Source organism: Scyliorhinus torazame, chromosome 4 (assembly GCF_047496885.1).
Source record: "Scyliorhinus torazame isolate Kashiwa2021f chromosome 4, sScyTor2.1, whole genome shotgun sequence".
Classification (NCBI taxonomy): domain Eukaryota; kingdom Metazoa; phylum Chordata; class Chondrichthyes; order Carcharhiniformes; family Scyliorhinidae; genus Scyliorhinus; species Scyliorhinus torazame.
In genome coordinates this window covers 9,204,219-9,231,652 of record NC_092710.1, presented here as the reverse complement: position 1 = coordinate 9,231,652, position 27,434 = coordinate 9,204,219, and the positions used below count along the sequence as shown (strand labels likewise).

The following is a 27,434-nucleotide window of genomic DNA, read 5'->3' as shown; positions in this document are numbered from 1 at the left end:
GGCATTGGCCAATGGAGGCCCAAGAATCAAAGACGAGGGGCCTGGTGAAAGGCCGCCAGAGACCTGATCCCAGCATCGGGGACCGAGGTGGCGGGCATGATCGAGACCCAGAAAGGGGCCTCGGAGACGGACGTGAGAACAGGTCCCACCTCCAGAACCTCCGGAATCGTGGGGCTGCCGGAATGGATGGAGGGGAAGGACCCTGTGGAATACGTCTGGGAGATGTTCGGGAAACTGGTCAGCGAGAAGGGATTTGCCAAGCCCCCGCCCCCGGGGAGGTGGACCGCCCGATAAGTGTGAGCGGGTGCAAGTGGGAGGGACAAGAGCGAGTTGCGACCCGGCATGCTCTACGCTACGCTACCCCGGGGTCACATACCCGGCAAATTGCAACACCCTTGAGATGGCCCGACAAGTTAGTCCAGGATAACAGTCTGGACAAACAGTGAAGAGGGTACATGGGCGAGAAGTAAAGGGGCAAAACGCCAAGAGAAAGGAAGTCAGGAACAAGTTCATGCCCAGGTGACACAGGCAGTGGACGACGGTGGTGCCGTGGATGTTGTACATTTAGACTTTCAGAAAGCATTTTGTTACGGTGCCACACGGCAGCTCGGTTAGCAAATTAGAAATGTTTGGGATTGATGGGCCGCGTGGATTAGTGGTTGGCTAAGAGACAGGAAACCGATGGAAGGTACAGATGGCCTTTCTCAGACTGGAGAACGTGGTGTTCATAGAATCATAGAATTTACAGTGTAGAAGGAGGCCATTCGGCCCATCGAGTCTGCACCAGCCCTTGGAAAGAGCACCCTACCCAAGCCCACACCTCCACCCTCTCCCAGGAACCTTACCTAACCATTTTTTGGACACTAAGGGGCAATTTAGCACGGCCAATCCACCTAACCTGCACATCTTTTCCCCAGGGTAGAGGGGTCAATTACTAGGGGGCATAGGTTTAAGGTGAGAGGGGCAAGGTTTAGAGTAGATGTACGAGGCAAGTTTTTTACACAGAGGGTAGTGGGTGCCTGGAACTCGCTGCCGGAGGAGGTGGTGGAAGCAGGGACGATAGTGACGTTTAAGGGGCATCTTGACAAATACATGAATAGGATGGGAATAGAGGGATACGGACCCAGGAAGTGTAGAAGATTGTAGTTTAGTCGGGTAGCATGGTCGGCACGGGCTTGGAGGGCCGAAGGGCCTGTTCCTGTGCTGTACATTTCTTTGTTCTTTGTATCTCTGGACTGTGGGAGGAAACCGGAGCACCCGGAGGAAACCCACGCACACACGGGGAGGACGTGCAGACTCCGCACAGACAGTGACCCAAGCCGGGAATCGAACCCAAATGCCCGGCATTGTGAAGCAACAGTGCTACCGACTGTTCCCCAGGACTCAGTTTTGGGACCCGTGCCTTTTTCTGATTTGTATAAATGGTTTAGAAGGGGGTTTTGCTGAGGGCAAAATGTCCAAATTTTCAGATGATACGAAGCGAGGGAGAGTGGTGAATTGCGCGGGTGGTGCTGAGCAAATTCAGAGGGGCATTGACAAGTTGGCCAAATGGGTAGAGGCCTGGCAGATGAATTTCACTGCAGCGAAATGTGAGGTCATGCATTTTCGTAAAGAAACACGGGGAGACATTACCAGCTCAATGGTACAACTTCTGAGGGGAGTGCGGGAGCGGAGGGAACTCGGGGTTCACGCGCATCATTCTCTGAAGGCGGCCAGGCAAGTTGAAACAGTTGTTAAGAAGGCTTAGAGCATCCTTGGGTTTATAAATAGAGGCATAGAGTGTGAAAGCAAGGAAATGATGCTACACCTCTACAATTCATTGGTCAGACCACATTTGGAGAATGTTCAGTTCTGGGCACCTTATTGAAGGAAGGATGTTAAAGGCCTGGAGAGAGGGTGTAGAAGCCAAGTATTTCAAATACAACTAGTATAGGTAAAAGATAGCTGTTTAAGCATAAATGTTGAGCCCCAGTTTTTAATACCCATTTATACAGCATAATTCACTTTTACTGAAGTCCGTTGTTCTGGCAAATGCATATTTTCAAAGACAGTGTGACATTAAAACAGCAAGATAATTTGACACTGCTTGTGCTAATTGTCAAGGACAGGGACTGAATACACAGCAACATTGTTCACAATGCAGATAACAGCTGGGTCAGAAAAGCTGATGTTGCACATTGAAGATGGACGGCTTGCCATCAAATCAAATGTGTTTGAGTCTAACCCAAACCAATTAGGATTATATTGGGGTGTAATTAGATGACTTAAGACAGATATGAAAGTGTATAACTGAAAAGTTTCTCCCGGCCATTTTAGGTTAGGTTAGGTTAGGTTGGGATTTTGTTGTCTTTGTGAGTATTGTCTTTGTAAGTTTTGTTTTAGTGTTTAGTTTTTCGTGTGTTGTCTGTGTTTTTATTGTCTTTGGGGGTGTGTTGTGCTGTGTTGTCTTTCTGTTAGTTTAGTCAGTTTTTGCCTTTGATTCTAGTCTCCATTTTAGTTTATGTCTTTTGGGTGTTCTGTCAGTCTCACAGTCTGTGTCAGTGATGTTAGTCCACTTTTGACTTTGAGTTTGAGTTTAGCTGAAGATTAGCTTTCTCTCTCTTTTCATGTTTCATTGCCAGACTTTGACCTTTTAAAAGTTACTTTCGAGCTGTCTGCCTAAGCAAAGAAAGATAATGTCTGTAATTCTCTGAAAGCTTCGAATTGTCTACGAATTGCCTTTTAAATGACTTTCAAATTGTAATCAAGCGACTACAAATAAAACAATTCTTTTTGGCACCTGAGGAGTTTATACTGCAAATTTCTGCTGAGTTCCAGTATTCGCAAAGTGCTACTGATAACCGAATAGCAGAGATGATATAAATTCCTTCAACTTTACACAGTCGAATAATACAAGGAATCGAACAACTTAACACAGTCTACAAATAGTACAAATCTTACAACTTGTCGTATTGCGCCAGGACTTGATTCATCAACTAAGTTTCCCCCAAACTTGGCGTAGTTCGACAGGTTAAGATCCTATAATTTAAAGTTTCCTTTAGAGGGCAGAGGAGATTTACGAGAATGATACCAGGAATGAGGAATTTTAGATACAAGGAAAGAATGGGGAAATTGGGCTTGTTCTCCTTGGAGCAGAGAAGGTTAAGAAGCGACCTTACTGAGATGTTCAAAATTATGAATAATTTTGACAGGGTAAAGAAGGACATTCTGTTTCCACTAGTTGGTAAGTCAGTAATAGGGGGCGTCACAATTTCAAGATGGTCAACGAGAGAGCTCGGAGTGAGATTAGGGGAAACTTCTTTACTCAGAGAGCTGTTGGGGTTTGGGATGTGCTGCCTGGGAGAGTGGGGGAGGCGGATTCCACGGGAGGTTCCAGAAGAGAGCTGGATATATATTTGAAAGTGATGAATTTCGAGGGCGACGGAGACGGGGCTGGGGAACGGGGCGAAGCTGGTGTCGCTCTTTCGGGAGCTGGTGCAGACTCGATGGGCCGAATGGCCTCCTTCTGCACTGGAGGGATTCTATGAAGCGCCGGGCAGCTAGCCTGAAGTCAATCACTGGGAAAACGCCGGAATCTATTATTGAGGAAGTGCTGACAATGAGAGAAGTGTCGTGTGTCTCGAACACGTCAACATTGCTTTCGGAAAAGGATGTAGCTGGCAGGTGAACAAAGGGGCACCATACAATAAATTGTATGGATGTGGTATATAACGTATATGGCCTATATATATTACGACTCGCATGAGAGAACCCTCTCCCCCTCCCTGCCCCCACCCCAGCGAGAGAGATGACAGAACTTAGAGCTACAGAGGAATCTGGGTGTCCGAGTCGATGAATCTCGGGAGAGCCAATCGGGTGGCCCAGCGAGCGGTCGGGAAGGGGAGGGGTACGGAACGTTGGCCGTTGTCCCGGATCGGTATGGAGGCGGCGGCTCACTGAATACGTTCAGACAATACGATGTATACAAAGTGCAGGGAGATGATATAGTGGCTGGATTTTCCCGGTCGGAGGAATTCCCTTTTCCCGCCGGGAGCGCCTTCACGCTCGTGGGCTGCCCGGCGACAAACACACAGCTGGGGGCCCAGAGAAACCAACCCATAATTATTTAAATGATAAAATATTAAAACATGGCGCTGTGCAGAGAGACCTGGGTGTGCTAGTGCATGAGTCGCAAAAAGTTGGTTTACAGGTGCAGCAGGTCATTAAGAAGGCGAATGGAGCTTTGTCCTTCATTGCTAGAGGGATGGAGTTTAAGACTAGGGAGGTTCTGCTGCAATTGTATAAGGTGTTAGTGAGGCCACACCTGGAGTATTGTGTTCCGTTTTGGTCTCCTTACCTGAGAAAGGACATACTGGCACTGGAGGGTGTGCAGAGGAGATTCACTAGGTTAATCCCAGAGCTGAAGGGGTTGGATTACGAGGAGAGGTTGAGTAGACTGGGACTGTACTCGTTGGAATTTAGAAGGATGCGGGGGGGATCTTATACAAACATATAAGATTATGAAGGGAATAGATAGGATAGATGCGGGCAGGTTGTTTCCACTGGCGGGTGAAAGCAGAACTAGGGGGCATAGCCTCAAAATAAGGGGAAGTAGATTTAGGACTGAGTTTAGGAGGAACTTCTTCACCCAAAGGGTTGTGAATCTATGGAATTCCTTGCCCAGTGAAGCAGTAGAGGCTCCTTCATTAAATGTTTTTAAGATAAAGATAGATAGTTTTTTGAAGAATAAAGGGATTAAGGGTTATGGTGTTCGGGCCGGAAAGTGGAGCTGAGTCCACAAAAGATCAGCCATGATCTCATTGAATGGCGGAGCGGGCTCGAGGGGCCAGATGGCCGACTCCTGCTCCTAGTTCTTATGTTCTTATAATGTTTAGGACTGATTAATGATCAATAGGTCCCGCGTGTAAAGTGTACAATGTGTGTAAAATGTATATAGATTTCTTTCAATATATACAGACCATATGAGATACAGAAATTGTATACAACGCATAAATGTGCAGTGCGGACATCAGTCCCGTCTGATGCATCGTCTGTTTAAGGCCCAATTAATGTTGGCGTTTTTCACAGGTGAGTGGAGATGGGCAGCGTACCGAGCAAAAGGAGTTCGCACAGCAGGGGCCGAGCGCCCCCGGGGCACAAGGGCGAGGGTCGACCAACCAGGAGGCGTGGCGCGGGACAGGAGGAGGCCAGTCAAACGCGGAAACCAGGTAGGTGGGCAGTGTCAGAATATACACCAGTATATCATGGTGCAGACACACACTGATGGACACACAGTGGGACCAATGAACACACGCAACACCGCAGCCAATCACCGGTTAGAGCACACTCACTATAAAGACAGAGGGCATCAGTTTTCCCGCTCATTCGGGATGCAGCCTCTCAGAAGGACAGAGCTTACAGCACAGATCCTCACCATGTGCTGAGTGCATAGACTGGTTAGGACAGGCAAAGGTCTTTAGTTTAATCTAACATCGTGTTAACCCACAGTGAAAGTATGTTCAACAGTTTCTAGTTTAATAAAATAGTGTTGTACTATTACAAGTGTTGGTAGCCTGTCTATGTTACTGCTAAGGTAAACGCAGCCTCCACAGATCCAGAGCACCCAACACATCATGATACCTGGAGTTGAGGGACGTTAGAACTTCTTAGACCTACCTGCAAGTGACCTGCCTTCCACCAGCATACAGCCATCCTGCAAAATGGACAGCGTCCGCCCGCCGCCGCCGCTCCGCATCACCGGTAACCTGGGGGCCAACTGGAAGATATTCAAACAACGCTTCCAGCTCTACCTGGAAGCCACAGACCGGGAAGCTGCCTCAGGCACCAGGAAGATCGCTCTCTTCCTATCCACGGCCGAGGAACATGCCATCCACATTTTCAATTCTCTCACCTTTGCTGATGGTGAAGATAAATCAAAATTCATTGTGGGCTCCTCGAAAGCCTCCCAGCTCAGCGCGCAGGCATGCAAGCTGTTGAACCTAGTTCAGAGAGTTCACTCTCTCTCTCCTGCTGACGTGTCTGCCTTTCAGGACACCGACTTCAGGGCGCAGCTCAACGCCTCAAAAGGATTCTGGCAAATCCAGCAGGAAACTCTGCACATTTAATACCCCCTTTGGAAGATATTGTTACAACAGGATGCCGTTCGGCATCATCACTGCATCAGGAGTGTTCCATAGGATTATGGAACAAATGATGGAAGGCATTGAAGGTGTGCGCGTCTATGTCGACGACATAATCATTTGGTCCACCACCCCGCAGGAGCATGTTAGTCGCCTCCAGCGCGTATTCAGACGTATACATGAGTATGGCCTCCGCCTCAACAGGGCCAAATGCTGTTTTGGTCAGACAGAATTCGTCGCCCACCTCAGAGACTAAATTTATGAACTTTTCGAATTTATGGACTCTCTGAATTGTTTTGTTGCTTTGTTTGATATTTTCCCTGGTTTGCATATAGTGTTGATCTCGTTACTCTTGTTGCATACTGCTTCTCTGCACCAGGCACCTTCCCATGTAAATAGCTTAGTTCTCATGTCCTGTAAATATGTCTTCGCGCCCCACACGTAGTTAGGAACATTCTCACCACACATTATTTATTGCCACAAACATACATTTTTTGAATAAAAGGGGGGATGTCATAATATACACCAGTATATCATGGTGCAGACACACACACTGATGGACACACAGCAAGACCAATCAAGACACACAACACCGCAGCCAATCACCAGTTAGAGCACACTCACTATAAAGACAGAGGGCATCAGTTTTCCCGCTCATTCGGGATGCAGCCTCTCAGAAGGACAGAGCTTACAGCACAGATCCTCACCATGTGCTGAGTGCATAGACTGGTTAGGACAGGCAAAGGTCTTTAGTTTAATCTAACATCGTGTTAACCCACAGTGAAAGTATGTTCAACAGTTTCTAGCTTAACAAAATAGTGTTGTACTATTACAAGTGTTGGTAGCCTGTCTACGTTACTGCTAAGGTAAACGCAGTCTCCACAGATCAGAGTACCCAACACATCAGGCAGGGCAGGCATTCCTCGCCCCTCCGCCATCTCAAACGGCGGACAGCGACGCCCAGCGGGGCGTGCGCCATCTACAACGCGCCCACCCGAACCCCGTGACCTCTGCCACCTCTAAGGACAAGGGCGTTGGACGCATGGGAGGCACCCACCACCTGTAAACCGCTCCCCCCTCCCCCCTCCCAGTTGCGCACCATCCTGAGCGGGGAGCACATCGCTGTTCCTTGAACGTAGAGGTTTTTTTTCAAAATTTCCAGATCAGAGGCACGGTGGTTAGCACTGCTGCCTCACAGCGCCAGGGACCCAGGTTCGATTCCAGCCTTGGGTGACTGTGGAGACTGCACGTTCTCCCCCTGTCTGCGTGGGTTTCCTCCGGGTGCTCCGGTTTCCTCCCACAATCCAAAGATGTGCAGGTTAGGTGGATTGGCCGCGATAAATTGCCCCTTAGTGTCCAAAGATGTACAGGTTAGGTGGATTGGCCGTGTTAAATTGTCCCTTAGTGTCCAAAGATGTGCAGGTTAGGTGGATTGGCCGCGATAAATTGCCCCTTAGTGTCCAAAGATGTGCAGGTGACGTGGATTGGCCGTGTTAAATTGCCCCTTAGTGTCCAAAGATGTGCAGGTTAGGTGGATTGGCCGCGATAAATTGCCCCTTAGTGTCCAAAGATGTACAGGTTAGGTGGATTGGCCGTGTTAAATTGTCCCTTAGTGTCCAAAGATGTGCAGGTTAGGTGGATTGGCCGCGATAAATTGCCCCTTAGTGTCCAAAGATGTGCAGGTTAGGTGGATTGGCCGTGTTAAATTGTCCCTTAGTGTCCAAAGATGTGCAGGTTAGGTGGATTGGCCGTGCTAAATTGTCCCTTAGTGTCCAAAGATGTACAGGTTAGGTGGATTGGCCGTGTTCAATTGTCCCTTAGTGTCCAGGGATGTGCAGGTTAAGTGGATTGGCCGTGTTAAATTGTCCCTTAGTGTCCAAAGATGTACAGGTTAGGTGGATTGGCCGTGTTAAATTGTCCCTTAATGTCCAGGGATGTGCAGGTTAGGTGGATTGGCCATGATAAATTGTCCTTTAGTGTCCAAAGATGTGCAGGTTAGGTGGATTGGCCGTGTTAAATTGTCCCTTAGTGTCCAGGGATGTGCAGGTTAGGTGGATTGGCCGTGTTAAATTGTCCCTTAGTGTCCAGGGATGTGCAGGTTAGGTGGATTGGCCGTGTTAAATTGTCCCTTAGTGTCCAAAGATGTGCAGGTTAGGTGGATTGGCCGTGTTAAATTGTCCCTTAGTGTCCAAAGATGTACAGGTTAGGTGGATTGGCCGTGTTAAATTGTCCCTTAATGTCCAGGGATGTGCAGGTTAGGTGGATTGGCCGTGTTAAATTGCCCCTTAGTGTCCAAAGATGTGCAGGTTAGGTGGATTGGCCGCGTTAAATTGTCCCTTAGTGTCCAAAGATGTGCAGGTTAGGTGGATTGGCCGCGATAAATTGCCCCTTAGTGTCCAAATATGTGCAGGTTAGGTGGATTGGCCGTGTTAAATTGTCCCTTAGTGTCCAAAGATGTGCAGGTTAGGTGGATTGGCCGTGCTAAATTGTCCCTTAGTGTCCAAAGATGTACAGGTTGGGTGGATTGGCCGTGTTCAATTGTCCCTTAGTGTCCAGGGATGTGCAGGTTAAGTGGATTGGCCATGTTAAATTATCCCTTAGTGTCCAAAGATGTACAGGTTAGGTGGATTGGCCGTGTTAAATTGTCCCTTAATGTCCAGGGATGTGCAGGTTAGGTGGATTGGCCATGATAAATTGTCCCTTAGTGTCCAAAGATGTGCAGGTTAGGTGGATTGGCCGTGTTAAATTGTCTCTTAGTGTCCAGGGATGTGCAGGTTAGGTGGATTGGCCGTGTTAAATTGTCCCTTAGTGTCCAAAGATGTGCAGGTTAGGTGGATTGGCTGTGTTAAATTGTCCCTTAATGTCCAGGGATGTGCAGGTTAGGTGGATTGGCCGTGTTAAATTGTCCCTTAGTGTCCAAAGATGTGCAGGTTAGGTGGATTGGCCGCGTTAAATTGTCCCTTAGTGTCCAAAGATGTACAGGTTAGGTGGATTGGCCGTGTTAAATTGTCCCTTAGTGTCCAAAGATGTACAGGTTAGGTGGATTGGCCGTGTTAAATTGTCCCTTAGTGTCCAAAGATGTACAGGTTAGGTGGATTGGCCGTGTTAAATTGTCCCTTAGTGTCCAAAGATGTACAGGTTAGGTGGATTGGCCGTGTTAAATTGTCCCTTAGTGTCCAAAGATGTGCAGGTTAGGTGGATTGGCCGTGTTAAATTGTCTCTTAGTGTCCAAAGATGTACAGGTTAGGTGGATTGGCCGTGTTAAATTGTCCCTTAGTGTCCAAAGATGTACAGGTTAGGTGGATTGGCCGTGTTAAATTGTCCCTTAGTGTCCAAAGATGTACAGGTTAGGTGGATTGGCCGTGTTAAATTGTCCCTTAGTGTCCAAAGATGTGCAGGTTAGGTGGATTGGCCGTGTTAAATTGTCCCTTAGTGTCCAAAGATGTACAGGTTCGGTGGATTGGCCGCGTTAAATTGTCCCTTAATGTCCAAAGATGTACAGGTTAGGTGGATTGGCTGTGTTAAATTGTCTCTTAGTGTCCAGGGATGTGCAGGTTAGGTGGATTGGCCGTGTTAAATTGTCCCTTAGTGTCCAAAGATGTGCAGGTTAGGTGGATTGGCTGTGTTAAATTGTCTCTTAGTGTCCAGGGATGGGCAGGTTAGGTGGATTGGCTGTGTTAAATTGTCCCTCAGTGTCCAGGGATGTGCAGGGGTATTTGGTGTAGGACGGAGAACGGGACAGTCATATCCCTCCTTAGCTTCACAGGAACGTAGACAGAATTGTTTTTACATAGAATTGCATGGTTACCATCCTGCGTGTCAGGAATAATTACTTATTGCAATCACATTTTCAAGTTATGTGTGTGCCTTCATAATCAGCGGGGCCATAGTTCACAACAGCCTTCTCCAACCCTCCGAGATCTCTGCGCACCTTCAATCCCGGCCTGTTGACCCGATTCCCATCACTCCACCATTAGCGGCCATGCCTTCAGCTCCATGGGTACCCAAACCTCTCTCTCTGTCTCTCTCTCTCCCTCACTGTCTCTCTCTGTCTCTCTCTCTCCCTCACTGTCTCTCTCTGTCTCTCTCTCGCCCTCTCTCTCGGTTTCTCTCTCTCCCAATCTGTCTCTTTCTCTGTCTGTATCCCCCTCTCTGTCTCTCTCTCTCTATCTCTGTCTTTCTGTCTCTCTCCCTCTCTCTGTCTCTCTCTCTGACTCTGTCTCTCTATCTCTTTCTCTCTCCCTCGGTCTCTTTCTCTCCCTCTCTCCCTCTGCCTCTCCCCCTCTTTCTTTGCCGTGTTTCCTCCCCTGAACGAGTTGCCGGTTGGGGATTGATGGTGGCTGTCTTGCCTTTCCAGATTTCTCCGCTTTGATACGACAAACGCTGTTGAGCTTCAGTGACGTCCAGCTGTACCGGCTGACCCGTCACTACAAGGCCAGGCTGCAGAGAGCCATTGAGCAGTTTGTCGAGGATCTCGGCTCCGCCCTCGCTGGGAGGACCATCTTGAAAGAGGAATATGAGGTAGGCGGGTGACTCCCCGGCACCGTGGACAGCCCTGTGGCGAGGTTGTGCTGGCTGTGAGCATGGTGTGGGAGATCGAGGAGCTGGGGAGACATGGAGGTGTTGACAAGATGTTCACGTTTTAACATTTTTACAGAAAATTACAAAATATATAAACCAAAAAACCATCAACCGAACACAGCCCCCAAACAAGTCGGCAACAAGGGAACAGAACCCGCTACGACCCCCCCTCCCCCGCCCTTGTCCCCTTCGCGCCCTCTAACAGCTAACAATGAACGATTCTCTGGAATACAATCTATAAAAGCCCGTCACCTCTGGCAAAACCCTTCAATCAGCCCCCTCACGGCGTATGTGACCTTCGCGAGGTGCAAAGACTCCACCAAATCGTGCAGCCACGCCGAGAGTGGTTAGCACTGCCCCCTTCACAGCTCCAGGGTCTCGGGTTCGATTCCAGGGAGGCCACAGGTTGGGTTAGCGAGGCCATGGCTCAGGGTAGTGAGGTCATGGGGTCAGTTTTGCGAGGTCACAGGTCAGGTTAACGAGGTCACAGGGGTCAGGTTAGTGAAGTCATGGGGTCAGGTTAGTGAGGTCATGGGGTCAGGTTAGCGAGGTCATGGGTCAGGTTAGTGAGGTCATGGGGTCAGTTTTGCAAGGTCACAGGTCAGGTTAACAAGGTCAAGGGGTCAGGTTAGTGAAGTCATGGGGTCAGGATAATGAGGTCACAGGTCAATTTAGCGAGGTCATGGCTCAGGTTAGTGAGGTCATGGGGTCAGTTTTGCGAGGTCACAGGTCAGGTTAACGAGGTCACGGGTCAGGTTAGTGAAGTTATGGGGTCAGGTTAGTGAAATCATGGGGTCAGGTTAGTGAGGTCATGGGTCAGGTTAGTGAGGTCATGGGGTCAGTTTTGCGAGGTCACAGGTCAGGTTAACGAGGTCACAGGGGTCAGGTTAGTGAAGTCATGGGGTCAGGATAACGAGGTCATGGGTCAGTTTAGCGAGATCATGGGGTCAGTTTAGCGAGGTCACAGGTCAGGTTAGTGAGGTCATGGGTCAACTTAGCAAGGTTACAGGTCAATTTAGGGAGGTCATAGATCAGGTTAGTGAGGTCATGGCGTCAGCTTTGCAAAGTCACAGGTCACATTAGCAAGTTCAATGGTCAGGTGAGCAAGGTCATGAGGTCAGTTTAGCGAGGCCTTGGGGTCAAGTTAGTGAGGTCACAGGTCAGGTGAGCAAGGTCATGGGTCAGTTTAACAAGATCATAGGTCAGGACAGCAAGGTCACAACTCAGGTTACTGAGGTCACGGGGGTTAGTTAGCAAGGTCAGGGGTTCAGTTAGCGAGGTCACGGGGGGGGGTGTCGCCAATTTCCCCCTCCGTAACATCACCCCGTGTCCCAGCTCATCGGCTGCTGAAACCCTCACCCATGTCTTCGTTACATCGTGAGAGTGTAGGTGGCACGGTAGCCCAGTGTTGACTGTGGTGAATGTATCGGACCAGCAATTCACCAGTGTATTGGTATCATGTTCTGCCATCGTGTTCCAGCTGTGTTATGTTAACCCTGTGGGCTCCACCTAGGGGCCATTGTGTGGCTTCACCCACAGGGGATATGTCGGGGCGAGTACGGGCTGTGCCCATGGCTCCTCCCCTTGAACGGAAGTATAAAGAGCAGCTGACCTGCAGGCGGTTCACAGTATTGTACCAGTCGCAGGCAGGCACTGTTCTGAGCTGATGTAAACCACGGTTTACTTCTCCTCGTGTCTCTGAGTGAATTGATGGTTGCATCAATTAGCACAGTTGTTTCACAGCTCCAGGGTCCCGGGTTCGATTCCCGGCTCGGGTCACTGCCTGTGTGGAGTCTGTACGTTCTCCCTGTGTCTGCGGGGTTTCCTCCGGGTGCTCCGGTTTCCTCCCACAAGTCCCGAAAGACGTGCGTGTTAGGTGAATTGGACATTCTGAATTCCCCCTCTGTGTACCCAAACAGGCGCCCGAGTGTGGCGACTAGGGGCTTTTCACAGTAACGTCATTGCAGTCAATGTAAGCCTACTTGTGACAGTAAAGATTATTCTATTCTATCATGGGGTCAGTTTAGTGATGTGAGAGGGGTTACGTCACTGAGGCCACAGTTTGATGAAGTTGTTACCGCTGGAGGTTCCTCCCTTGTTCGAGGGGGATTACCGCAGTGACATTTGTCTTTTTCTGGACAGATAATACTGGATCTGGTGATGAAGGGCCAGAGGAGAGAGGCATCAGAGTACCTGCTGGATACGGTGTTGGAGAATGGTGCTCGAGGAGGGCGAGCCATGTGGGCTTCCTTAACGAAGGTGAAAAGCTCCATGGTTGAAATGCGAGCGCTTCTGAAGGAGATTCAGGAAGAGGGTAAATGCACGCACTGAGTGGTTGGAGGAGTAATCAGCCAGGACGGGTTTAAACAGCTCCCTTCCTGTCTATCCACAGGTCCCCGTCTCCCATTCCGCATTGCATGGAAACACCTGGACTTCACACTACCCAATTACGAGACAGGTAAAAGCCCAGACAATTTAGATCGTGTCTCATTCCTTCCTGCATGCTCTCCCTGTCCTTGTTACTCTGCCTCCTGCTTTCGTATTCACCCTACGTATTCTCTCTCTCTATCTGCATCTCTCTTTCTTTCTGTCTCTCTAACTCTCTGTCACTCTCTCTGTCTCTTTCTCTCTCTGCTTCTCTCACTCTTTTTCTCTCTCTGTCTCTGTGTCTGTCTCTCTCTTTCTCTCTCTCTGTCTCTTTCCCTCTGTTTTTCTCTCCCTCTCGCTCTCTTTCTCTGTCTCTATCTCTCAGTCTCTTTCTCTCTGTCTCTCAGTCTCTCTCTTTCTCTCTCTCTCTGTCTATCTCTCTTTCTCTGTCTCTCTCCCATTTTCCCTCTGTCTGTCTCTCTCTCTGTCTCTCTCTCTGTCTCTCACTCTCTCTTTCTATCTCTCCCATTTTCCTTCTCTCTGTCGCTCTCTCTCTCCGTCTCTCTCTCGGTCTCTCTCTCTGTCTCTCTCTCTCTGTCTCTCTCTCTCTGTTTCTCTCTCTCTGTCTCTCTCTCTCTCTGTCTCTCTCTCTCTCTCTGTCTCTCTCTCTCTCTCACTATCTCTCTGTCTCTCTCCCTCTCGTCTCTCTCTCTCTCTGTCTGTCTCTCTCTCTGTCTCTCATTCCCTCTCTCTATCTCTCTCTCTGTCTTGTATCTCTGTCTCTCTCTCTCTCTCTCTGTCTCTCTCTCTGTTTTTCTCTCCCTCTCGCTCTCTCTCTCTGTCTCAGTCTCTCTCTCTCTATCTCTCCCATTTTCCCTCTCTCTGTCTCTCTCGGTCTCTCTCTCGGTCTCTCTCTCTCCCTCTCTCTCCCTCTCTCTCACTGTCTCTCTCTGTCTCCCTCACTATCTCTCTGTCTCTCTGTCTCTCTCTCTCTCTCTGTCGCTCTCTCACTATCTCTCTGTCTCTCTCTCACTGTCTCTCTGTCTCTGTCTCTCTCTCTGTCTCTCTCTCTGTCTCTCTCTCTCTCTCTGTCTCTCTCTCTGTCTCTCTCTCTGTCTCTCTCTCTCTGTCTCTCTCTCTCTCTCTGTCTCTCTCCGTCTCTCTCTCGGTCTCTCTCTCCCTCTCTCTCCCTCTCTCTCACTGTCTCTCTCTGTCTCTCTCTCTCTCTGTCTCTCTCACTATCTCTCTGTCTCTCTGTCTCTCTCTCTCTCTCTGTCGCTCTCTCACTATCTCTCTGTCTCTCTCTCACTGTCTCTCTCTCTCTGTCTCTCACTCCCTCTCTCTATCTCTTTCTCTGTCTCTCTCTCTCTCTCTCTCTGTCTCTCTCTCTCTCTCTCTCTCCCTCGCTCTCTCCCTCTCTCTCTGTCTTTCTCTCTGTCTCTCTCTCTGTCTCTCTCTCTCTCTCTCTCTGTCTCTCTCTCTCTCCCTCGCTCTGTCTTTCTCTCTGTCTCTCTCTCTGTCTCTCTCTCTCCCTCGCTCTATCCCTCTCTCTCTGTCTTTCTCTCTGTCTCTCACTCCCTCTCTCTATCTCTTTCTCTGTCTCTCTCTCTCTCTCTTACTATCTCTCTGTCTCTCTCCCTCTCGTCTCTCTCTCTCTCTCTGTGTCTCTCTCTCTCTCCCTCGCTCTCTCCCTCTCTCTCTGTCTCTCTCTCTCTCTCTCTGTCTCTCTCTGTCTCTCCCTCTCTCTCTGTCTCTCTCTCTCTCCCTCGCTCTCTCCCTCTCTCTATCTCTTTCTCTGTCTCTCTCTCTCTCTCACTATCTCTCTGTCTCTCTCCCTCTCGTCTCTCTCTCTCTCTCTCTCTCTCTGTCTCTCGCTCTCTGTTTTTCTCTCCCTCTCGCTCCCTCTCTCTCTGCCTCAGTCTCTCTCTCTCTATATCTCCCATTTTCCCTCTCTCTGTCTCTCTCCGTCTCTCTGTCGGTCTCTCTCTCTCCCTCTCTCTCCCTCTCTCTCTCTGTCTCTCTCTGTCTCTCTCTCTCTCTCTCTGTCTCTCTCTGTCTCTCCCTCTCTCTCTCTGTCTCTCCCTCTCTCTCTCTCTGTCTCTCTCCCTCTCTCTCCCTCTCTCTCCCTCTCTCTCTCTCTCTCTCTCTGTCTCTCCCTCTCTCTCTCTCTGTCTCTCTCTCTCTCTCTCTCTCTGTCTCTCTCTCTCTCTCTCTGTCTCTCTCTCTCTCTCTCTCTCTCTCTGTCTCTCTCTGTCTCTCCCTCTCTCTCTCTGTCTCTCCCTCTCTCTCTCTCTCTCTCTCCCTCTCTCTCTCTGTCTTTCTCTCTATCTCTTTCTCTGTCTCTCTCTCTCTCTGTCTCTCTCTCTCTCTCTTGGTCCCCCTCTCTCTACCTGTCCCTTTCACTTTCTCTCTATCCTTCTACCCGATGCTGGGACTAACAATGTGCCTCTTTATCTTTTTTCTCCCTCGTGTGTCTTGTTTATTGTGTGTGTGTCTCCTTCTCCGCGGCTGCGTGATGCAGTGATCGAGGCCGCCCAGCAGAGGCACAAGGAGAAGCTGCGAGAGGGCCTGGAGCGGGCAGGGGTGCCCACCGCGCCGGGGGGCCCGGCGCCCACGGGCTACCCGGACCTGGTGGCCACCTGGTCGGCCCGGTCGGACTCCCTGGCGGCCCACGAGAACCTGGCCCGGGCGACCATGAGGGAGTCGACGCTGCGGGAGGAGGCGGAGGACGAGGCGCGGGAGAGGAGGCTGCGGGGGCACTTCAGCAAGCAGCCGATCGAGGCGGTGGCGCCCCGGCGCGAGCTCTTCGGGCACGGGTTCGGGCAGCACGGGGGCCTGACCGTGCTGGGGGGGGCGTCAGGCATGGGCAAGACGGCCGCCCTGCGCCGGCTGGTGGGCGAGTGGGCGTCCTTGGAGGCAGGCCCCGATGCCATCTACCCCCAGTTCCAGTTCCTGTTGTACTTTGAGCTGGAACGGGAGAGCGAGCCCGGCAGCCTCCAGGACCTCACCCTGGCCACCTACCCCCACCTGGCCACCGAGCTGTACTACCTGTGGCAGACCCCCGAGGCGGTGCTGCTGATCTTCGACGGGCTGGACCGGGTGCGGGGCTGGCACGACAGCACCCCGGAGATGGCGGTGGGCGAGCCCACGGTGAAGTGCCCGCTGCCGGGAATCCTCTGGGCCCTGGCCCGCGGGGCGATGTTGCCAGGCTGCTGCGTGCTGCTGGCCGGGCGGCCCGCAGCCCTCAAGCTCCTCCAGAACACCGGCGCCAACCTCTGGCTGGAGGTGGCGGGCCTGAGCGAGGGGGCGCGACAGGCCTACATGCTGGACTTCCACGCCGGCTCGGCGGAGCTGGGCCGGGCGACCCTGGACCAGGCCAGGCGGAACGACTACCTGTGGGGGCTGTGCCTGGACCCGGCCTACTGCTGGCTGGTCTGCTCGAGCCCGGGGGAGGGCTCCCCGCCCCCCGCGCACCACCACCCAGGTGCTGGCCGGGTACCTCCACGGGGTGCTGAGGCAGCGGGCGGGCGGGGACCCCCGGGACCTGGTCTTCCGGGCCGGCGAGATGGCCCTAGAGGGCCTGTCGCAGAGGAACGGCTTCTTTGGGGAAGAGGACTTCCGGCGTCACGGGCTGGAGCCCTCGCAGCTGGAGCCTGGCCTGGTCCAGCGGGCAGCGGGCAAGGAGGGGGCCTTCTACACCTTCCGCCTGCCGGTGCTGCAGGAGTTTGTGGCGGCCCTGGCCCAGTACCTGGCGCCGGAACGCCGGAACCTGCTGGAGCTGCTGCGGGCCACCCAGGCCGCCGACGACGGCCGCTACCAGGGCTACCTGCGATTCCTGCTGGGCCTCTCGGCCCGGGCCTCCTCGCGCCAGCTGGAGGAACTCCTGCTGCCCCTGCCCCACCGCTCCATCTGCGAGGCCATCTTCTGGCTGGAGGCCCTGGTCCAGGTGGAGGTCAAGAAGCGGGAGCTGAACCGGCGGCGCCTCCTGGGCGTGGCCCACTACCTCCAGGAGGGCCGCAACCGCCGGCTGGCGCGCCTCCTGGGCCGCTCCATCTCCCAGATGGCGCTGGGCAGCGAGAGGTCCCAGCACGGGGTCCGCCTCGACCCGTCCGACTGCGCCGCCCTCTGCTACGTCTTCCAGCACTCCGAGTCCATCGACACCTTCAGCTTCGAGAACTGCTACATGCAAGCGGAGGGCATCAAACACCTCCTGGCCGCCTTCCTCAACTGCAAACGCCTCAGGTAATGCAGCATCCGAGTGTGGGACGAGGAGGGGGGGGGGGGGGCGGAGTGTTTGTGCGGGATGGGGGTTAGGCGCCTGGGGAACTATGACCGCCCTCGGATTGAGTCCGCGTATCCCGAGATCCCTTTGGGGTCTCCCACTGGCCCAGTTTGCCAATGGAGATGGGAGAGGGAGGCGAGAAAGGGTCATTGAGAGATCAATTGCATCGGCATATCTGGCATTTAGCCAGAATGCAATGGTCCCTTGAGAGGGCGCGGAGGAGATAGCAGCAGAATAGTTTCAGGGGTGAGGGACAGCCAGCTTTGAGGGTAGGTGGGAAAACAGGCTCCTCGCCTTGGAGGAAAGGAGATTGAGGGGGTATTTGATGGTGGTGAGGATGAATCAGGCAGTGGAAAGTTGCCATTCGTTGAGGGACAAGGACCTGGGACACAGATTTACAGTTTGGGGCTGGGTGGGGGGGTGGGGATACGAGGAAGTGACAACGACCTGGTACTCATTGCTGCATACAAGGGTGGTGGAAATGCAGGCGATGAATAACTTCGGAAGAAAATTGGATTGGGGGCTGGAGGAAAATGGGTTTGCAGAGCGACAGGGTTCGATCAGGGGGATTTGGGGCTCAGTGGGATTGCCTTGCGGGGAGCCAGTACGGACTCAGTGGACTGAACGGGCCCACCTCCTGTTCCTGTGTAACGGTCTGCAGAAGGGGCTGAATGGGGCCTCCTCCTGTTCCTGTGTAACGGGCTGGAGAAGGGGCTGAATGGGGCCTCCTCCTGTTCCTGTGTAACGGGCTGGAGAAGGGGCTGAATGGGGCCTTCTCCTGTTCCTGTGTAACAGGCTGGAGAAGGGGCAGAATGGGGCCTCCTCCTGTTCCTGTGCAACAGGCTGGAGAAGGGGCTGAATGGGGCCTCCTCCTGTTCCTGTGTAACAGGCTGGAGAAGGGGCTGTATGGGGCCTCCTCCTGCTCCTGTGTAACAGGCTGGAGAAGGGTCTGAATGGGGCCTCCTCCTGTTCCTGTGTAACGGGCTGGAGAAGGGGCTGAATGGGGCCTCCTCCTGTTCCTGTGTAACAGGCTGGAGTAGGGGCTGAACGGTGTCTCCTCCTGTTCCTGTGTAACAGGCTGGAGAAGGGGCTGAATGGGGCCTCCTCCTGTTACTGTGTAACAGGCTGGAGAAGGGGCTGAATGGGGCCTCCTCCTGTTCCTGTGTAACAGGCTGGAGAAGGGGCTGAATGGGGCCTCCTCCTGTTCCTGTGTCACAGGCTGGAGAAGGGGCTGAATGGGGCCTCCTCCTGTTCCTGTGTAACAGGCTGGAGAAGGTGCTGAATGGGGCCTCCTCCTGTTCCTGTGTCACAGGCTGGAGAAGGGGCTGAATGGGGCCTCCTCCTGTTCCTGTGTAACAGGCTGGAGAAGGGGCTGAATGGGGCCTCCTCCTGTTCCTGTGTAACAGGCTGGAGAAGGGGCTGAATGGGGCCTCCTCCTGTTCCTGTGTAACGGGCTGGCGAAGGGGCTGAATGGGGCCTCCTCCTGTTCCTGTGTAACAGGCTGGAGAAGGGGCTGAATGGGGCTTCCTCCTGTTCCTGTGTATCGGGCTGGCGAAGGAGCTGAATGGGGCCTCCTCCTGTTCCTGTGTAACAGGCTGGAGAAGGGGCTGAATGGGGCCTCCTCCTGTTCCTGTGTAACAGGCTGGAGAAGGGGCTGAATGGGGCCTCCTCCTGTTCCTGTGTAACGGGCTGGAGAAGGGGCTGAATGGGGCCTCCTCCTGTTCCTGTGTAACGGGCTGGAGAAGGGGCTGAATGGGGCCTCCTCCTGTTCCTGTGTAACGGGCTGGAGAAGGGGCTGAATGGGGCCTCCTCCTGTTCCTGTGTAACAGGCTGGAGAAGGGGCTGAATGGGGCCTCCTCCTGTTCCTGTGTAACAGGCTGGAGATGGGGCTAAATGGGGCCTCCACCTGTTCCTTTAAATAATCCTCGCTTTTCTCTCTCTCTTCACCAGTCTGGTTGGGAACAATCTTTGTGACGAAGGAGTGAGGATCCTGTGCGTGGTTCTGAGGGACTCTGATTGCAAAGTTACTGAAATAGAGTGAGTGCAACACCTGCATCACATCCGCCAGGTTACGTTTGATTGGTGAAACCTTTGTGAGCCCAAGAAGCAGGAGTAGGCCACTCACCCCCACCGCCCCCCCCCCCCCCCCTCTCGACCCTGCTACCCCATTCGAGATCATCTAATCATGTCCTAGTGCACGGTGAATTCTAGTCCCACAGGTCCCGGAGTCACAATGCAATCATCCTGGGCCAGAGCACGGTCAATCCCAATCCCACAGACCCCTGAGTCCCAACACAATCACCCTGGGCCAGAGCACGGTCACTCCCAGTCCCACAGGCCCCGGAGTCACAACACAATCACCCTGGGCCAGAGCACGGTCAATCCCAGTCCCACAGGCCCCGGAGTCACAACACAATCACCCTGGGCCAGAGCACGGTCACTCCCAGTCCCACAGGCCCCGGAGTCACAACACAATCATCCTGGGCCAGAGCACGGTCAACTTCAGTCCCACAGACCCCGGAGTCCCAACAGAATCATCCTGGGCCAGAGCACGGTCAATCCCAGTCCCACAGACCCCGGAGTCACAACACAATCATCCTGGGCCAGAGCACGGTCAACTTCAGTCCCACAGACCCCGGAGTCACAACACAATCACCCTGGGCCAGAGCACGGTCAACTCCAGTCCCACAGGCCCCGGAGTCACAACACAATCACCCTGGGCCAGTGCACGGTCACTCCCAGTCCCACAGACCCCGGAGTCACAACACAATCATCCTGGGCCAGAGCACGGTCAACTTCAGTCCCACAGACCCCGGAGTCCCAACAGAATCATCCTGGGCCAGAGCACGGTCAATCCCAGTCTCACAGACCCCGGAGTCACAACACAATCACCCTGGGCCAGAGCACAGTCAACTTCAGTCCCACAGACCCCGGAGTCACAACACAATCATCCTGGGCCAGAGCACGGTCAACTCCAGTCCCACAGGCCCCAGAGTCACAACACAATCACCCTGGGCCAGAGCACGGTCAATCCCAGTCCTACAGGCCCCGGAGTCACAACACAATCATCCTGGGCAAGAGCACGGTTAACTCCAGTCCCACAGACCCCGGAGTCACAACACAATCACCCTGGGCCAGAGCACGGTCAATCCCTGTCCCACAGGCCCCAGAGTCACAACACAATCATCCTGGGCCAGAGCACGGTAAATCCCAGTCCCACAGGCCCCGGAGTCACAACACAATCACCCTGGTCCAGAGCACGGTCAATTCCAGTCCCACAAGTCCCGGAGTCCCAACAGAATCATCCTGGGCCATAGCACGGTCAACTCCAGTCCCACAGACCCCGGAGTCACAACACAATCACCCTGGGCCAGAGCACGGTCACTCCCAGTCCCACAGGCCCCGGAGTCCCAACACAATCACCCTGGGCCAGAGCACGGTCACTCCCAGTCCCACAGGCCCCGGAGTCACAACACAATCATCCTGGGCCAGAGCACGGTCAACTCCAGTCCCACAGGCCCCGGAGTCACAACACAATCACCCTGGGCCAGAGCACGGTCACTCCCAGTCCCACAGACCCCGGAGTCACAACACAATCACCCTGGGCCAGAGCACGGTCAATCCCAGTCCCACAGAACCAGGGGTCATAACACAATCACCCTGGGCCAGAGCACGGTCAATCCCAGTCCCACAGAACCAGGGGTCATAACACAATCATCCTGGGCCAGAGCACGGTCAACTCCAGCGCCACAGACCCCACAGTCCCAACACAATCATCCTGGGCCAGAGCACGGTCAATCCCAGTCCCACAGGCCCCGGAGTCCCAACACAATCACCCTGGGCCAGTGCACGGTCAACTCCAGTCCCACAGGCCCCGGAGTCACAACACAATCATCCTGGGCCAGAGCACGGTCAATCCCAGTCCCACAGACCCCGGAGTCACAACACAATCACCCTGGGCCAGAGCACGGTCAATCCCAGTCCCACAGACCCCGGAGTCACAACACAATCATCCTGGGCCAGAGCACGGTCAATCCCAGTCCCACAGGCCCCTGAGTCACAAAACAATCATCCTGGGCCAGAGCACGGTCAACTCCAGTCCCACAGACCCCGGAGTCACAACACAATCATCCTGGGCCAGTGCACGGTCAACTCCAGTCCCACAGACCCCGGAGTCACAACACTATCATCCTGGGCCACAGCACGGTCACTCCCAGTCCCACAGACCCCGGAGTCCCAACACAATCATCCTGGGCCAGAGCACGGTCACTCCCAGTCCCACAGACCCCGGAGTCCCAACACAATCACCCTGGGCCAGAGCACGGTCAATCCCAGCGCCACAGAACCCGGGGTCATAACACAATCATCCTGGGCCAGAGCACGGTCAACTCCAGTCCCACAGACCCCGGAGTTACAACACAATCAACCTGGGCCAGAGCACGGTCAACTCCAGTCCCACAGGCCCCGGAGTCACAACACAATCACCCTGGGCCAGAGCACGGTCAACTCCAGTCCCACAGACCCCGGAGTTACAACACAATCACCCTGGGCCAGAGCACGGTCAATCCCAGTCCCACAGACCCCGGAGTCACAACACAATCATCCTGGGCCAGAGCACGGTCATTCCCAGTCCCACAGGCCACTGAGTCACAACACAATCATCCTGGGCCAGAGCACGGTCAACTCCAGTCCCAGAGACCCCGGAGTCACAACACAATCATCCTGGGCCAGAGCACGGTCACTCCCAGTCCCACAGACCCCGGAGTCACAACACAATCATCCTGGGCCAGAGCACGGTCAATCCCAGTCCCACAGGCCCCGGAGTCACAACACAATCACCCTGGGCCAGAGCACGGTCAATCCCGGTCCCACAGACCCCGGAGTCACAACACAATCATCCTGGGCCAGAGCACGGTCAATCCCAGTCCCACAGGCCCCGGAGTCACAACACAATCACCCTGGGCCAGAGCACGGTCAATCCCGGTCCCACAGACCCCGGAGTCACAACGCAATCATCCTGGGCCAGAGCACGGTCAATCCCAGTCCCACAGGCCCCGGAGTCACAACACAATCACCCTGGGCCAGAGCACGGTCAACTCCAGTCCCACAGACCCCTGAGTCCCAGCACAATCACCCTGGGCCAGAGCACTGTCAACTCCAGTCCCACAGGCCCCCGAGTCCCAACACAATCATCCTGGGTCAGAGCACGGTCACTCCCACTCCCACAGGCCCCGGAGTCACAACACAATCATCCTGGGCCAGAGCACGGTCACTCCCAGTCCCACAGACCCCGGAGTCCCAACTCAATCACCCTGGGCCAGAGCACGGTCAACTCCAGTCCCACAGGCCCCGAAGTGCCAACACAATCATCCTGGGCCAGAGCACGGTCAATCCCACTCCCACAGACCCCGGAGTCCCAACACAATCACCCTGGGCCAGAGCACGGTCAATCCCAGTCCCACAGACCCCGGAGTCACAACACAATCACCCTGGGCCAGAGCACGGTCAATCCCAGTCCCACAGACCCCGGAGTCACAACACAATCATCCTGGGCCAGAGCACGGTCAACTCCAGTCCCACTGGCCCCAGAGTCACAACACAATCACCCTGGGCCAGAGCACGGTCAACCCCAGTCCCACAGGCCCCGGAGTCACAACACAATCATCCTGGGCCTGAACACGGTCAACTCCAGTCCCACAGACCCCGGAGTCACAACACAATCACCCTGGGCCAGAGCACGGTCAACTCCAGTCCCACAGACCCCGGAGTCTGAACACAATCATCCTTTTCCAGAGCACGGTCAACTCCAGTCCCACAGACCCCTGAGTCACAACACAATCACCCTGGGCCAGAGCACGGTCAACTCCAGTCCCACAGGCCCCGCAGTCAGAACACAATCATCCTGGGCCAGAGCACGGTCAATCCCAGTCCCACAGACCCCGGAGTCACAACACAATCATCCTGGGCCAGAGCACGGTCAACTCCAGTCCCACTGGCCCCAGAGTCACAACACAATCACCCTGGGCCAGAGCACGGTCAACCCCAGTCCCACAGGCCCCGGAGTCACAACACAATCATCCTGGGCCTGAGCACGGTCAACTCCAGTCCCACAGACCCCGGAGTCACAACACAATCACCCTGGGCCAGAGCACGGTCAACTCCAGTCCCACAGACCCTTGAGTCTGAACACAATCATCCTTTTCCAGAGCACGGTCAACTCCAGTCCCACAGACCCCTGAGTCACAACACAATCACCCTGGGCCAGAGCACGGTCAACTCCAGTCCCACAGGCCCCGCAGTCAGAACACAATCATCCTGGGCCAGAGCACGGTCAATCCCAGTCCCACAGAACCCGGAGTCACAACACAATCACCCTGGGCCAGAGCACGGTCTACTCCAGTCCCACAGGCCCCGGAGTCACAACACAATCACCCTGGGCCAGAGCACGGTCAATCCCAGTCCCACAGACCCCGGAGTCACAACACAATCATCCTGGGCCAGAGCACGGTCAACCCCAGTCCCACAGACCCCGGTATCCCAACACAATCACCCTGGGCCAGAGCACGGTCAACTCCAGTCCCACAGGCCCCGCAGTCAGAACACAATCATCCTGGGCCAGAGCACGGTCAATCCCAGTCCCACAGAACCCGGAGTCACAACACAATCACCCTGGGCCAGAGCACGGTCTACTCCAGTCCCACAGGCCCCGGAGTCACAACACAATCACCCTGGGCCAGAGCACGGTCAATCCCAGTCCCACAGACCCCGGAGTCACAACACAATCATCCTGAGCCAGAGCACGGTCAACCCCAGTCCCACAGACCCCGGTATCCCAACACAATCATCCTGGGCCAGAGCACGGTCAACCCCAGTCCCACAGACCCCGGTATCCCAACACAATCACCCTGGGCCAGAGCACGGTCAACTCCAGTCCCACTGGCCCCAGAGTCACAACACAATCACCCTGGGCCAGAGCACGGTCAACTTCAGTCCCACAGACCCCGGAGTCACAACACAATCACCCTGGGCCAGAGCACGGTCAACTCCAGTCCCACAGGCCCCGGAGTCACAACAAAATCACCCTGGTCCAGAGCACGGTCAATTCCAGTCCCACAAGTCCCGGAGTCCCAACAGAATCATCCTGGGCCAGAGCACGGTCAACTCCAGTCCCACAGACCCCGGAGTCACAACACAATCACCCTGGGCCAGAGCACGGTCACTCCCAGTCCCACAGGCCCCGGAGTCCCAACACAATCACCCTGGGCCAGAGCACGGTCACTTCCAGTCCCACAGGCCCCGGAGTCACAACACAATCATCCTGGGCCAGAGCACGGTCAATCCCAGCGCCACAGACCCCAGAGTCCCAACACAATCACCCTGGGCCAGAGCACGGTCAACTCCAGTCCCACAGACCCCTGAGTCCCAGCACAATCACCCTGGGCCAGAGCACTGTCAACTCCAGTCCCACAGGCCCCGGAGTCCCAACACAATCATCCTGGGCCAGAGCACGGTCAATCCCACTCCCACAGACCCCGGAGTCACAACACAATCATCCTGGGCCAGAGCACGGTCAATCCCAGTCCCACAGGCCCCGGAGTCACAACACAATCATCCTGGGCCAGAGCACGGTCAATCCCGGTCCCACAGACCCCGGAGTCACAACACAATCATCCTGGGCCAGAGCACGGTCAATCCCAGTCCCACAGGCCCCGGAGTCACAACACAATCATCCTGGGCCAGAGCACGGTCAATCCCAGCGCCACAGACCCCAGAGTCCCAGCACAATCACCCTGGGCCAGAGCACTGTCAACTCCAGTCCCACAGGCCCCGGAGTCCCAACACAATCATCCTGGGCCAGAGCACGGTCAATCCCAGTCCCACAGGCCCCGGAGTCACAACACAATCACCCTGGGCCAGAGCACGGTCAACTCCAGTCCCACAGACCCCTGAGTCCCAGCACAATCACCCTGGGCCAGAGCACTGTCAACTCCAGTCCCACAGGCCCCCGAGTCCCAACACAATCATCCTGGGTCAGAGCACGGTCACTCCCACTCCCACAGGCCCCGGAGTCACAACACAATCATCCTGGGCCAGAGCACGGTCACTCCCAGTCCCACAGACCCCGGAGTCCCAACTCAATCACCCTGGGCCAGAGCACGGTCAACTCCAGTCCCACAGGCCCCGAAGTGCCAACACAATCATCCTGGGCCAGAGCACGGTCAATCCCACTCCCACAGACCCCGGAGTCCCAACACAATCACCCTGGGCCAGAGCACGGTCAATCCCAGTCCCACAGACCCCGGAGTCACAACACAATCACCCTGGGCCAGAGCACGGTCAATCCCAGTCCCACAGACCCCGGAGTCACAACACAATCATCCTGGGCCAGAGCACGGTCAACTCCAGTCCCACTGGCCCCAGAGTCACAACACAATCACCCTGGGCCAGAGCACGGTCAACCCCAGTCCCACAGGCCCCGGAGTCACAACACAATCATCCTGGGCCTGAACACGGTCAACTCCAGTCCCACAGACCCCGGAGTCACAACACAATCACCCTGGGCCAGAGCACGGTCAACTCCAGTCCCACAGACCCCGGAGTCTGAACACAATCATCCTTTTCCAGAGCACGGTCAACTCCAGTCCCACAGACCCCTAAGTCACAACACAATCACCCTGGGCCAGAGCACGGTCAACTCCAGTCCCACAGGCCCCGCAGTCAGAACACAATCATCCTGGGCCAGAGCACGGTCAATCCCAGTCCCACAGACCCCGGAGTCACAACACAATCATCCTGGGCCAGAGCACGGTCAACTCCAGTCCCACTGGCCCCAGAGTCACAACACAATCACCCTGGGCCAGAGCACGGTCAACCCCAGTCCCACAGGCCCCGGAGTCACAACACAATCATCCTGGGCCTGAGCACGGTCAACTCCAGTCCCACAGACCCCGGAGTCACAACACAATCACCCTGGGCCAGAGCACGGTCAACTCCAGTCCCACAGACCCTTGAGTCTGAACACAATCATCCTTTTCCAGAGCACGGTCAACTCCAGTCCCACAGACCCCTGAGTCACAACACAATCACCCTGGGCCAGAGCACGGTCAACTCCAGTCCCACAGGCCCCGCAGTCAGAACACAATCATCCTGGGCCAGAGCACGGTCAATCCCAGTCCCACAGAACCCGGAGTCACAACACAATCACCCTGGGCCAGAGCACGGTCTACTCCAGTCCCACAGGCCCCGGAGTCACAACACAATCACCCTGGGCCAGAGCACGGTCAATCCCAGTCCCACAGACCCCGGAGTCACAACACAATCATCCTGGGCCAGAGCACGGTCAACCCCAGTCCCACAGACCCCGGTATCCCAACACAATCACCCTGGGCCAGAGCACGGTCAACTCCAGTCCCACAGGCCCCGCAGTCAGAACACAATCATCCTGGGCCAGAGCACGGTCAATCCCAGTCCCACAGAACCCGGAGTCACAACACAATCACCCTGGGCCAGAGCACGGTCTACTCCAGTCCCACAGGCCCCGGAGTCACAACACAATCACCCTGGGCCAGAGCACGGTCAATCCCAGTCCCACAGACCCCGGAGTCACAACACAATCATCCTGGGCCAGAGCACGGTCAACCCCAGTCCCACAGACCCCGGTATCCCAACACAATCATCCTGGGCCAGAGCACGGTCAACCCCAGTCCCACAGACCCCGGTATCCCAACACAATCACCCTGGGCCAGAGCACGGTCAACTCCAGTCCCACTGGCCCCAGAGTCACAACACAATCACCCTGGGCCAGAGCACGGTCAACTTCAGTCCCACAGACCCCGGAGTCACAACACAATCACCCTGGGCCAGAGCACGGTCAACTCCAGTCCCACAGGCCCCGGAGTCACAACAAAATCACCCTGGTCCAGAGCACGGTCAATTCCAGTCCCACAAGTCCCGGAGTCCCAACAGAATCATCCTGGGCCAGAGCACGGTCAACTCCAGTCCCACAGACCCCGGAGTCACAACACAATCACCCTGGGCCAGAGCACGGTCACTCCCAGTCCCACAGGCCCCGGAGTCCCAACACA

At 54.6% G+C, this 27,434-nt stretch overlaps 1 protein-coding gene across 3 annotated transcripts in view; it reads left to right on the top strand.

Moving 5' to 3' along the window:
• Positions 1-5,073: 5,073 nt before the first annotated feature.
• Positions 5,074-27,434, top strand: part of LOC140411551 (NACHT, LRR and PYD domains-containing protein 3-like) — a 109,760-nt gene continuing 87,399 nt past the window's right edge. Inside the window, exons 1-6 of one of the 3 annotated variants that reach the window (XR_011940861.1) lie at positions 5,074-5,207; positions 10,477-10,640; positions 12,843-13,014; positions 13,093-13,158; positions 15,589-17,309; positions 19,300-19,386. Coding sequence is in view for 2 of the 3 variants with exons in the window: in XM_072500632.1 (XP_072356733.1) it covers positions 16,633-17,309; positions 19,300-19,386 (764 nt within the window). In the remaining variant the exon portion in view is untranslated. Of the gene's footprint in view, positions 5,208-10,476; positions 10,641-12,842; positions 13,015-13,092; positions 13,159-15,588; positions 17,310-19,299; positions 19,387-27,434 lie in introns of those variants that run through there. The other 2 variants (XM_072500632.1, XM_072500633.1) reach the window with 2 other exon arrangements.